This window comes from Cupressus sempervirens, chromosome 3 (genome assembly GCF_028749045.1).
Source record: "Cupressus sempervirens isolate cs-2001-9-10 chromosome 3, ASM2874904v1, whole genome shotgun sequence".
In the NCBI taxonomy this organism is placed as follows: Eukaryota; Viridiplantae; Streptophyta; class Pinopsida; order Cupressales; family Cupressaceae; genus Cupressus; species Cupressus sempervirens.
The window spans coordinates 387,647,707-387,661,246 of record NC_143120.1 but is presented as its reverse complement, the minus strand read 5'-3'; the positions used below and the strand labels follow the sequence as shown (position 1 = coordinate 387,661,246).

General features: G+C 36.4%; 1 protein-coding gene across 1 annotated transcript in view; it reads right to left on the bottom strand.

Moving 5' to 3' along the window:
• Window positions 1–3,968: 3,968 nt before the first annotated feature.
• Window positions 3,969–13,540, bottom strand: part of LOC149566635 (leucine aminopeptidase 1-like) — a 30,692-nt gene continuing 21,120 nt past the window's right edge. The window contains exons 9-10 of the mRNA XM_089819939.1: window positions 7,718–7,905; window positions 3,969–4,423 (exon numbers count right to left, since the gene is read on the bottom strand). Coding sequence (XP_089676065.1) covers window positions 4,295–4,423; window positions 7,718–7,905 — 317 coding nt within the window. The 3' untranslated portion in view covers window positions 3,969–4,294. The remainder of the gene's footprint in view (window positions 4,424–7,717; window positions 7,906–13,540) is intronic.

Genomic DNA, 13,540 nt, shown 5'->3' with positions numbered 1-13,540 from the left:
TCTTTTTACCGAAGAAGGATCCTTAATCCTTGCCTCATTCTTGTGCTTCTTGCTTCTTTTTGTTTCTCTTGTTTTTCCTATTTGCTTCTTTCCTTGGCACCGCTTAGTGCTCTTGTAGCTAGTGGTCCTTTATCTTGTATGCTTTTCAATCCCATAGACCCTTTTGGTCTCTTGTTGGACATTAATAAATTTATCTTTATCTTATCTTTAAAAGATTAATGTAAATATTTTTGTAAATTTATTCAAAAGGGGCTTTTAGACATAACTTATATGTATTTTAAAATAGGAAAGTTACTTTAAAGAAGGGGCCAAAGCTTAAAAATAAAAGATGAAAGTCCCTTAAAATCCTTTTTATTTCCCAATAAAGAATTTTGAGATAAAAAAAACTTTGTATCATTTTCAATAATTTTGATTATTGCATTGCATTTGGACTTGCTAATTGAAAATTATAAAATTTGAAGCAAAACTAAAACCATGCAAAGAACCATTCCATAAACTTTAATCCAAAACATGTTTTTGAAAAAATAAGCAACAAGAGAGTGTTGGCTTGTGGTACAAGGCGCATACAAATACAAGGCCCAAAAAACAAGCCAACAACACAAAGGTCACACAAAGTCAGTGCAAAGGGTGTTGATGAAAAATATATCTAAAATAACAAGGCACAAAAGACAAGTCCAAACAGATTTGGCCAAAACTCACACCGCAAGTTAAGGCAGGTGAGAACACAAAGGGAAAACCCACAAAAAAAAGGGGCCAAACTCACACCACAAGAGGAGGGTGTGAGTTCTTTCTTCGCTTTTGATCAATTGTCTAAGCAATACAATCCTTGGGATCCCTAACAAAGGAGACATTGGTAGGGCAATTGGCAACACATCCACCTAAGTGCTAAAGAAGTTGAGCTACATTAGCAAGACCATGGTGCAAGGCCACCGAAGAAGTGGGAGCAGAAGTGCCCGCCAAACCAAAGGGTCGAGCACAAGCATAGTCGATGGCAACAGTAGGAAGATATGGAAGAGTAGTTGAAGCAACCGTAGCAGCCAGATCATGAACAAATGTCACAACAAGAAAATTTGCAGGGGCAACATCATCATCAACAGTCTAGGGGCCCTCAAAGGACTCCAAGAGGAAGTCATCAACATGAACAGTCAAATGGTCGAAACAAGTTGCCTTCCACCAAGTAGCAGCACCTTTGCAGTGTAGAAGAGCACAATCTAAAGCTAAGTGACTGGTAGTAAAGTAGCATCGACAATGAAAGGGGAGGCCCTCATAGTCCCGCACTTGTGTCCATGGTCGACCCCCAATCATGAGCATGATGTCACCAAGAGTGGTTGAGATAAGTCCAAGTCAACCAAATTACGAGCAAAAGTAAGGCAAAAGGCAACCGTAGCATCATCAGCCTTCAAGAACCACCCAATGGAGTTCCCAACATCCTCATAGCAAGACATCTCCCAGAAGTGCAGTGGGAGATTAGGAAGGCATACCCATACCAAACGCACATTATGTGGTTCTACGAGAGGGTTGAAAGAAGTTGTCCAAGGTTTGGCCAAAAGGGAATGATCCCCCTAAACCCACATCTTGCTCACAATGAGATCTCAATCATGAGAAGAAAAGAGCAACCATCGGCTAGCAACAACAAAACAGACTTTGAAGAGATTGCAAACACGAGGGTAGAAGCCCTAATCGCTGCGATAGCGGCAACAGCTGACATATTTAAGAAATGTGTTTTGTTATATTCAATGGGGGAAAAAATCCAAAACGTGTTTCTTATCTTTATACAAATGGGTAAATTTTTGAAGCAACTTAAACCATGCAAAGACCATTCCATAAACTTTACTCCAAAACATTGTTCTTATCATTATAGAAATGGAGTTCAACAGTGTAAGGACATTTGAGATTTCAATGCACATAAGTGGGCTTCATCGAAGAACATTAAGGTTGATTATGGGTCAATCAATAAGAGAAAAAATCCAAAACGTATTTCTTATCTTTATACAAATGGGTAAATTTTTGAAGCAAATTAAACCATGCAAAGAACCATTCCATAAACTTTACTCCAAAACATGGTTCTTATCTATATAGAAATTGGGTTCGACGGTGTAAGGACATTTGTGATTTCAATGCATGTAAGTGGGCTTCATCAAAGAATATTAAGGTTGACTATGGATCAACCAATAAGAGTAAAAACTTTCTAATTTTTGTTCAGTTTCTAATTCCCCTTGAGCTATGAAACTAGGTACTCCAAAGATATTTAACTTTTTTACGGGTTGGCAATGGCTGTCTTATACATTTTAAATTGCAATCTTTTAAAGAGGGTGTATACTTGTATTCTTCTTAACTGATCCCTCACTCTTTGGCTAAATTATAAATTGAAATGCAGATTTGACTCTAAATTCCAGATCTAGTAGAGTTTCAACCAATTTGAACTTCTAGTGCTCAATTGGAAAATAATACATTACAAGCTACCTATTGTTCATTTTGCCGGTGTGCTGAGAGCATGATACACATTTTTTGGGATGGTTTATATGCTAAAAACAGTGGTTTGCATAATGAGGTCGCAGATTCTATTAGAGAAGTTGATCTAAAGTATATCTAGCAAAACAGGTCTACAAATGTTTTTGCTAACAATTATCACCATAAGATTGACATTCTGAGGCTTTAACATACCTCTCCGTATGGCTTTTTCTTTTTGTGCAGTCCCAAAAGCTATGCAAGAGGAATACTGAGGCTATGGAGCAGATTCAGCAAATCAGGAGTACAACTGTTTTTGCTAATAATTATCACCATAAGATTGACATTCTAAGGCTTTTAAAATACTTCTCTTTAATCTTTCTGTGCAGTCCCAAAAGCTATGCAAGAACAATACTGAGGGTATGGAGCAGATAAGTAACAAGTATTTCAATTTCAACTTCATCGCAGGTCTAATCAATGTAAATGTGCAATTCAATGCAGCAAGATTACTAATCCTACAGCTGTCCATGTTATATGTAGCTCTATTGTGCTCAAGACAGCTACTTTGCAATTAGTGTTTTATTTGAAATATGGAACACCGTGCATGCAAGTTACAAATTCTACATTATCTAGGCTATTAGTAGCTAGAATTTGTACTCAGACAACAACTTTGTTATCAGTGTTTCATTCTTTGAATCTTCTCTCTGAAACCTGCTGGTTGACTTATTCTATGTAACTTCCTCTTCTTTCTTTCAATACAAAACAAAATACTAAAAATTGCGAAATTAAAAACGCAAATACTAGCAATCATCAAAAAACACAGAATGTGTCCTATTCCACAAGTTGATAAAGATGACTAGGCAGGATGTATTTTAACTTGGGAATAGTTATGACCAGACAGATGTATTTTAACTCTGGAATAGTTAAGAGTCATAACCATACCGACTATCATTTTTAGTTTGCATATTAGTAAAAAAGAATACAACCCAGCAGACAGAATAACACTTAATAGACATAAGAAACTTTAAACAAAACTAATGACCCTTTCCAAAATATCTGCTATATACATTAATTACAAAAACACCGTATGTGATTGAAATGAAGTGCCAGACCCATACTATGTTTTCATGTTTTTCAATTTACAATACACATGCAACGTAATCACATGGAAAATGTCAACCCCAAAATGAGCAGGACATTCAAACTCAATGCATCAACAAATATTAAGATGGCAATGGCTAGGTGCTTCAATTAATCATTTTCCTGAGAGCAAAACATCTTGCGTAAAAAACTTTGACTTGATCCTGAAAACATAAATCCTAAAATTTGAAGCATACAAAATAAAGCGTCCAAACAAAAAACATTCATTTATAAAACAGTGATTGTTTAAAGTGTCCAAACATGCAAAAGCGAAGCCATCATGTAAAATCGTGTTTGAAGGCATCATGTAAAATTTAAATGCATCATTCATTGATGCTATACAAATGAGAAAATGTTTAATTAAACCAGTCAACAGGAAATAAAGAAACTTAACCCATCGTTTATTTTTAAGAAAACCTTACTACATTGATCCTGAAGATTAATTCTGGAAATTTTTAAAATATCAAAATCTATACAGCATCGATATCAAAAACTCAATCCACATAAATAGAGCAGGCTTCATTACTTTTGTATGCTTCATTTTTTCCCTAATAATTTATACCTAAAGTGAGTACTTAACAGAGAAATTGGGATCCCGCATTTGAAATATTAAAAAGAAAAAAGACTGCATACTGATTCTTGCTAATGGGGATAATACTTTCATAAAATATGCAAGAAACTAGGTAGTCAGTCTTCCAACTAGCACTCACGATGAATTTTTCAATACCCATTCCACCAAGGTTGAGACAGCGAACCCTGTTGCACAGCGTTTCTTTTCACTCCAGACAGGGCCAGCCATGTCTATATGTAGCCACTTCACGTTGTCATCCACAAACTGGAAGGTAGTAATAAACAAATTAGCACATAAATTATGTTGTGCCCAGTCATTTTTATAAAATGCTCCTAAGCTGAAAGGGTAGACAGTAACATTTGAAACAAAATTTACAGCAAGAAGACAAATCTTTGAATGAGAGAAAAAATTACTTTGGAAACAAGAAATTCATCCTTGAAAAGAATACATTTTGTCATCAAGTCATATGGTGGCAGGGTAAAAAGAGGATGCCTGTAGTGTAAGAACTGCATATGCTGTACAACAAAATTGTCTTTCCTCTCTTGCTAATGATTGTCTTCCTAATCTGATCTGCAATAACAAGGCTCTGCCAACATGTTGTACTTTTGCTTGGCTAGCTGCAAGGAATCAGATTTAAATTTTGATAATTTTATGAGAAATATTTTTGGGTCTTCCAGGCATCTGTCATGCTGCAATGAAGAGGAGACGGTGAAATGTATGCTATTGCAGACTATGGCCGACCCATATGCTCAAAGCTTCTCTTATTGCTGAAAGTGCTCTGGCCTTTTCTGAGTGCGCTAAATCTACAGCTCAAAAGCTAGCAAAAAGGCTCGACTAATTGACAGACCTTGTGGCAAATAGTTAATGTGTGTATATTATGGGGTTTGTGGTTCAAAGGAATAGGTGTATTTTATGAGGCCAGAAGTTGGAACCCAATGTAACCAAACATCTTTGGAAAGTTGCAGGCAGCATTAAGGCTTTTCATGTTTTAACCAGTTTATTCAGCCTCTCTATTCATGTTAACACTGAATAAAGAACATGAGTGCAAAGAGGAATTGATGTGGCATAGACCAAGCTAAGAGGTGAAGTAAAACTTTCACACGGCATCCGAAGGAAACACTGGTAGGGTTGAGACTGGATGTGTGTTACATGATCATAATGGACGGTTTCATGAATAATTATCCAAAATGGACAGCATTGACTTTTCAAATACTGCAAGTTGAGGGAAACACTCAAATAGTCATTAATGAAGCAATAAATGGACATTGTCCAAATTGTTAGTAAATATTTTTGAAGCAGTTGAATATGGAGAACGAAAAATATCTCTTTCAAAACAATTCATTGCTACAGAGTCCAAAATGGCATGGGAGATTTTGTTTGGCTAATCAAGGGACATAACTCCAAGAATAACTTTAGTAGAAAGTAGGAACATAAACGATTAGAGTAGTTTTGCTACCTTCGTTATGAAGGATTAGTCAGCTTATGAATTTAATGAGATTGTTAGACATTATAATAAGTTATGTAAGAAAATGAGATGGATTGAAGTGCTTAGGGGCTCTTAGTATGTGGTGGCTCAAGGGAGTTGTGGATAAGCATCTATTAATAATATTGGATGATGTTATTCTATTTGTTGTTTGAAGAGGTAGAATTCTGGGTGAAGTAGATGGCTCTTTGAGTCTGGTTCAGGTGCTAGGCATGGGCTTCTTGTTGCGAAGCAGTCATGGGATCATATTTAGGATCATGGATAGTGTATGTGGAGTTATCCAGGGAGCCGCTTAAGCAGGGAACCACTCTGGACCAAAGTTTGAAGGGATATTCAATTGTGATAATGTGATTAATTTGCAGCTGGTAAAGGCCATATTAGGCAAGGATACTGGATGCATTAGGTCAGATGCCATGATTCTTGTTGAGTTTAAGAAGAAGATCTCTAAGGCGACGATGAATGAAAAAAATAGCACTTGTTTGATGGAGCTCTTGATTATGGTCAAAGACGAGGAAGATGTGCAGGAAGGAGGTCTTTTCTCTATGAGCCAAGGTATGTAGTGTGTCAATATCAACCCACAAGTGTTCAGCTTGAAGTTTACATAATGCAGCTGCAAGAAGAATTGCACGAGTTGAGAATAGATATTAAAGTCTTGTGGGAGCTCTTCCAGAACCTAAGAATGGCAAGGCACCATATGCTTTAATCTTTTTGTGTTTAATAATTAATCATTCATAATGGTGCTCAGAATTGTCTGGTGGCTTCATGCTCAAATTGAAAAAAGCTCTGATGACAAGGGTAGTGCAGAAGCCGGAGATCATTGAAGGCATCAAGGAGCACTGAATCGGTTGCACATGAGAAAACAGCTAGACCACAAAGCTGTTTATATCTATTCCAATGATGTTCTTTTCTCTAGGCACAGGTTTTAGTTTTTTGGGTCTCTTCTGTAAGTTGTTTTCCTGTTAGGGCTGGTTCTGCATGATCTGCTCTGTTTTGGAAGGCAGTTCTTTAAATCCAATCTTTGAGCATTTTGCTGTCAGTGCTTGGATAAGGGTGGCTATGTAATTTTCATGTTGTGCTTAATTGTGGCTATACAATTATGATGTTTGAACAATTAATTCTATAGCTGGAATGGGACCCCAAAGTTGATCCCTAATAAATAAATTCTAAGTTACCAATTCGGATGCAGATTCCGAAGTGGATTCCGGAAGCGGATACGGGATGCAGGACGAAACGTGTATATATATATATAGGCTACATCCTATAGAAGTGGGGTATCGAAATGTGCCAGGATGGACTCCTGCCCCTGAATCGATCGTGCAATTGATGGACTCCTGCAGTTGCAGATCAGGTATTATATATTATTGGAGAAAAGTCTTCCTCAACGATGCTGGGTAATTTGATTTCAATCGGGCCCCAAGAAAGTTCCATTTGATAACCAAAGTATTGAGCTGGAAGTTTTTTCAAAGGGCAACTGCTTATGTTTTCCCATGGGACATAAGGTAATGTCATCCATTCTGGTAGCGTTTTTATTGCCGACTTGTCTTATGTTCGGGATTCCTCCATAAGCTACGACGAGTCATTATTCCAACTTGAACAGTGAATGCTTGAATGGTAATAACAGTGGTAAACGTTATTCAAGATGCCACCTCAGATCTGTCGTCTTGGCTTGGATCACCAACCTGATCTGCAACCGCAGAATGATGTTTTATAATTCATTTTCTTTTCTGTTGATGTATCGTTAATGGTTGCAGTCAGATGACCTCTGCATGCAATGGGAAAAAGGGTATACCGATGAAGACCCCGGCACCATCCCATCTTTAAGATAGTCTGTTGGTTACCTGGCTTCCAGATGCATCTGGGAGCCTGTGGCTGGCTTCCAGCCAGCTTCCGCAGGACTTCCAGATGCATCCAGAATCCGTCCGCATCGGATGCAGAAGCCTAGCCCATTCCAGACGCATCGGTATCCTAGAATAAACTTAATACATTGATCTTGATGCTGGAAACCATGAGGACATTTACTCAATAAAGTTTGCAACTAAACCACCACATCAACATTTCAAAGCAATCTAGTATACCTGCTTCAGAAAAAGTGCTGCAGTGATAGAGCCACCTGGACGACCTCCAGTGTTAACCATATCTGCAATCCCTGATTTCATGCTTTCCCAGTAGCTATCCTCCAGTGGCATTCTCCAAAATTTTTCTCCTGCGGCCTCTGAAGCTTTGGATATTTCTTCTGCCATGTCATCATTAGGAGTGTACATTCCTGGAAATACCAAGAGTTTGATAAGATAATCTTGTACATAAGCTTACTGTTTACACAAAAGCTTATTGTTTGCAATCTACTGTTTATACACAAATAGTCATTTTATCAATACAGATATCTTAGAAGACAATGCTAAATGTTGACAAAGCATCATTCTATCCATGCAGGTATCTTCAATAATAATGCTAAATATTGACATCTGCAAAGTAATTAGACCTGCTGAAATCATATGCAAATGTTTTTTTAAATTGAATGTTTTTCCTTGCATGTCTTAGAGTCAATTTTCATATCATCACGATTAGCAATAATAGAAAAAAATTCCCACAAAACTGGATGAAGAAAAATTCCTGGATGTTTTCACAGATCATTACAATATTTGTTATTTGATCAATTCAAAGCTTGTATTAAGGCAGGAAAATCGGGATGAGATATTTGAATATAGAGATATAGAAAATCATCAATAATTAAAAACATGATGAATTCTAGAGGATTTACTATAACGCATTATACTTGAAAAATCTCAAAACCGTACTGACATATCAAAGGTCCTGACCTATTGTCTGAATGATTTCATAACAGTCATATATAAGAGAATGGATAGAATTGTAAGGTGAAGAATTGTGGCTGTTGACATTAGTCACCATGAGTACTGCTTGATAAACTTTAAGAAATCAAAGAATACAAGAATATGAAAAAGTGCTTGCAGACCATCAATAAGCATATAAAAAATAATAAGGCCTCTTCTCTACTACTTGTTATGGTATAGATTTAAAGTTTTCCCATTGCTTGAGAGTATCATTCTTTTGCACGCAACTTGCCACTTTTGCAATATTTTAGACATAAGGTATTCATTGAATGAGGAATACCAAAACAGATTTCCAGTGTAACACCAATACTGGGGTACGTCGGGATGGCAGGACGAGTTTCCAAGACGTGGAGAAAATGGGCCTCATTTTTGGGACGGTGGGGGGGAGGGGGGGCGCAGCAAGGGGAGGACGAGGCAAGGAGGGGTGTTCTATAGTATACATATAGAACTTGAAATGCTAGTTATTATGAAATAGTGTTTCAGTAGAACATACCAAATTAAAATACTTGAAGATAGCAAATTGCAACATGAACTAGAACCATTGAACATTAAACATAGTGACATACCCGATAGTAACATTCAAAAATCAAAATTCAAGTACCCATCCCAGCAGCGGCATGGTTGCGGAATGGGGTGGGGGTGCTTGAGTACTAAAGTACCTGGTGCGGGGACGTCTGGGGGACGAGTACTTTGAGGTTTGGGAGGGGGTGCAAGTCCCCGTTTTATCTTACATGTAGAGTTGCTCTACAGCTAATACAAAAGAAACATAACATAGATATAAATGGAAGGCAACAAAATCGACTCAAAATAGTTAACATGGCAATGTCAACTAACCTAGATCAGGCCATGTACATAAATGAAGGACAAAATTTATACTGCAAAGTACTTCTGGGTAAGATGTGCTGTGTGTAACCAAACAGACTGCTTACAAAAATAACATTTTACATGCCTTTCTTAACCAAAAAACGAGTGAATTTCTTGTATTACTCCCATCCCTCTACCTTTATCTTTTGAGTAGGGAAGATGAGTTTGACCCACACTGCAACCTGCCAACCACCATTTGCAGTGAAATTCATTATACTAAAGATAACAATCAAACTTCAGTAAATTTTTCCAGGTACAGACACTTCCTGGCTACCTTTGAAGACAGAAATTGTGGCAAATCTGAGCCAGAATGTTGCCTAGTTTTTGTGTGTACTTAACTCAGACAAGGATGGAATCCATATGATCAGCCAATGATTCACAAACATAATCACATCCAAATATTTCAGTGAGACTGAATCATATACATGCATACTACATGTTGAGATCACAGGCTCAAACTAAACAATCGAATCCTATGCACATATATATATATATATATATATATATATATATATATATATATATATATATATATATATATATATATAATTGTCAAATCTTTTCTATAAGCCCGATCGGGCATGTATTACCTTTTGCTTATAATGTTTCATCTGGTTGTCTATGTCTTGGCAGACCCCATGATTTGACATATAAAAGTGACGTGGGTTATGTTATGATTGCTCTTGAGCAATCATAAGAGGAGACACACGATGGCATCGAGCATAGTTTTATTCTAAGGCATGTCACTACCCACATGTGGTCGGGTATTCCTTGTACGTCTGTCATGCCATGTTGACATGAGTTGGTAAAGGGTTGTTTTTTAATATTGCATTGACCAGATATGATTTGGCATTAATCACAATTGTTTTTCTTGTTCGCCAAACCCTGTCAGTTATCGATGTGTCGGTTGAGTTTAGCAATGCACATAGGGGTCACGTCCCCTTAGTGCATGCGCCCCCAACCCCCCCCCCAACACTTACTATATATTTGAGATTATGCCGGTCACCTCAAATCATCAAATACGTTTTTGAATTGATTTACTAGTTCTGCATCAGCACCAAGTCATAAGGAAGTACGGGCTGTTTATGTGAGGTGATAAGAGTGGTAGGTCCTGCAGTAAATTGTGTGGCAGGTCAATAAATTAATAAAAGGAAGACAAACAAGATTATTGGAGATACAAATCACATTCAATATTTATATATATTTTGAAGTTCCTTCATATGCAAATTAAAACCTTTATATGTTTTAATATAAATCTCTATAAAGACTTAACCATCTTTATGTTAAGTCAAGTGAATTAGATCAAATAAATCTGATAGAGAAATTTAACAGAAAGCATCAGAAGAATCAAAGAATATACAAGCCAAGAAAAATTAAACATTGAGAATTATAAATCAAGCGGGAACACTTCAAATGGTAAAGACGTGGTTTTCATATTTGGAGTTCCATGTTCTATTTCCCTGGAGATGTGATAAATCGTTCAAATAGTGAAATCCCACAAAGCAATCATAAATTCCAAGGAGGCAATAACAGCTAATGATAATTGGCATCTAATATGGGCCCTACTTATCTTCCTAGATATTTTTTTACAGTAAGGCACTGAGAATGCTAGTGATAACAATATAAACAATGCGTGATGGTTAGACATCAGAACAAAAGAAGAGGAGTGATCTATGTGACTAAGTTACTAGTCAGTTAAAGAGATGCATGTTTTGCATCTGAAAAATGTAGACCATGGGAAATGGCTAATTAACAACTGTCTTTTGCCAAAAAGGCAAAATTTAATTTAATATAATATTGCTCCTAATGATGAGACCAAGAAAGCAAACATCTCCACTTGTAGATTCTCCTCCACATTAAATCATCATTCATGCCTTTTAGGCACATAAAACATTTCATTTGTCTTGGGTTTCATGTCCACCTCAACCTTTTTGATTTCATTAAATCAATGATGACAAAATTGGAAGCCTGAGAGGAAGAGAACTGACCCTCATAATTGTGCCCTCTACTATGCACCAAAACCCTTCATGATAAGCTGACTCATGTGACACATACAAATGGATCTTCTTGTTCCAGATCTGAGCTACTTTATTGGTATTATGTTCTGCATTTTACTACTAATGCTGAAATTTGTCAATTTCATATCATAGCCTAGTTCATTTTACAAGTTCCATAATCTCAAATCTATCTCGTACACTACAAAAAGAGAATCATAAACAGACACATTCAGCTCTACTATTAGGACTTCAGCTGAACCTGTTTGTCAATACCCAATGTTATATGATGGGCAGTTGTGATCTTAGTTTATGTTCCTAGGCTACAACCTCAAAAGAAAAAAATTCAGACACAAGCTCATACCATCTATTTGCAACTATAGAATGCCTCTCAATGTAACAAGCATTGGTAACTTTGAGGGACCTTAACAAAATGAACTTTGCACACTCTTACAAGTATTGCATATGTTATTCTCTAAGTTACCAGATTCACTCCTAGACCTAGCAAAGTCAAGTTTGGTTCTGCACAAATTCGGGCCCTTGTCAAATTTGTAGGTAATTCTGCAGCAGAGAATAAAATTTTCTGCAAATTCTGACAAAAGAACCCAGGAGGACTTTGTAAGAATTTGAAGTGAATTTGATCCAAAAACAAAAAACTTTGACTATTTTAAAAAGTTTTTGCCTAATTTGGTCTATTCAGCCCTCCAACCCTAATAGTGACCACTGAACAGACCAAAGAGGTTATTTTATGTCATTTGCACATTTGTGAATGAAAAAGCAAGCATCTTGCCTCAATTGCTAGGAATTTCTTTTGAGATAAAAGAATCAACATGTCCCAAAGGATAACTAGAATCCAATGCTCATAGAGCATTGTAATGTCCCCAAATTATGAGTAGCCAAATTTTGCCCTACATAAAAGAATCAACGTGTCCCAAAGGATAACTAGAATCCAATGCTCATAGAGCATTGTAATGTCCCCAAATTATTAGTAGCCAAATTTCGCCCTACATTAGAATTTTTTTATTAAAACAAATAGGGTTTAGAAATTACCTTTCACTTTGATGGAGATCCTGGAAGTGAGGAACCATTTACAACCATAATTCATAAATAGGTTTGTTAAATTAGAAACAAGAATATATTTGAGATGGGAAGAGGATTTATACCCCTTAACATTCAAGTATAAGTTACTTCAAGTTATATTTGTATAAATATTGTCAAGATGTTTGAGATAGATTTCAACTTCATAGGAGTTAAAATGCAAATTCTACATTTTGGGGTTTTCAAAAAATTCCAGGCTTAGCCAAATTTCAGGATTCAGAGCATTCAACAGTGTTATCTCCCACAACTTGTCTTGGCTATTTGAGGTCAGCTTGAAGCTGGAACAAGGATTTTCTAATGAATCCAACTCATTTTCTCACAAACCACTTGGTTTCAATTCTATATTCCTGACAGACTTAGCTCAACCACTTGCTCACAGCCAAGACAAGCATTACTTTTCAAAAGGCCAGAACTGCTCGAAGTCACTCTTGGACTATTTTGCTATGATGTATTTACTTCTAGTTTAGAAACTATTTACTATGATGTATTTCCTTCTAGTTTTATAGAAACTAACTACAATGATGTATTTACTTCTAGTTTTGTAGAAACTATATTATATTTTGCTTGTTGCCATCAGCATTCTACATGAATATGTGATTTTGTATCCACTTTGCATTTATATATATATCTAAACTCTGCTTGTTTCTTTTGTGTTCTCATTAATTAAACTTAAGCTGTTTTGCAATTTTGCAAAAACAAAAATGTATTTTAAATTAAACTTAAGCTGGTTTTCAGTTCCCAAGTTTTTTTTGAAAACTGGCTGAATTTTCCCCGAGTTTGTTTTTGGGGGGGCTTGGCAAGTTTTTAGCGAGCAAGGGTTTTCCATCTATGCCTAAAACTAATCATGTGACTCTACATTAGCATCATGGCTATTGCTTAATGTTTGGTTAAGGACTTAAGATTGCCAATAGCAAAGAAATATTGTAGATGAGTAATTTAATTGGCTTCATGATTAATAAGTCAATTTCTAGTATAACACATATCTGGTTTTATCCCATCAGATCTGTCATCTATCTCAGAACCTCACTTCCTCCACTGGTGAGCTTGATTTGTGAGAAATGAAGGAAGCTTCATTCTACAACTATTACTTCAA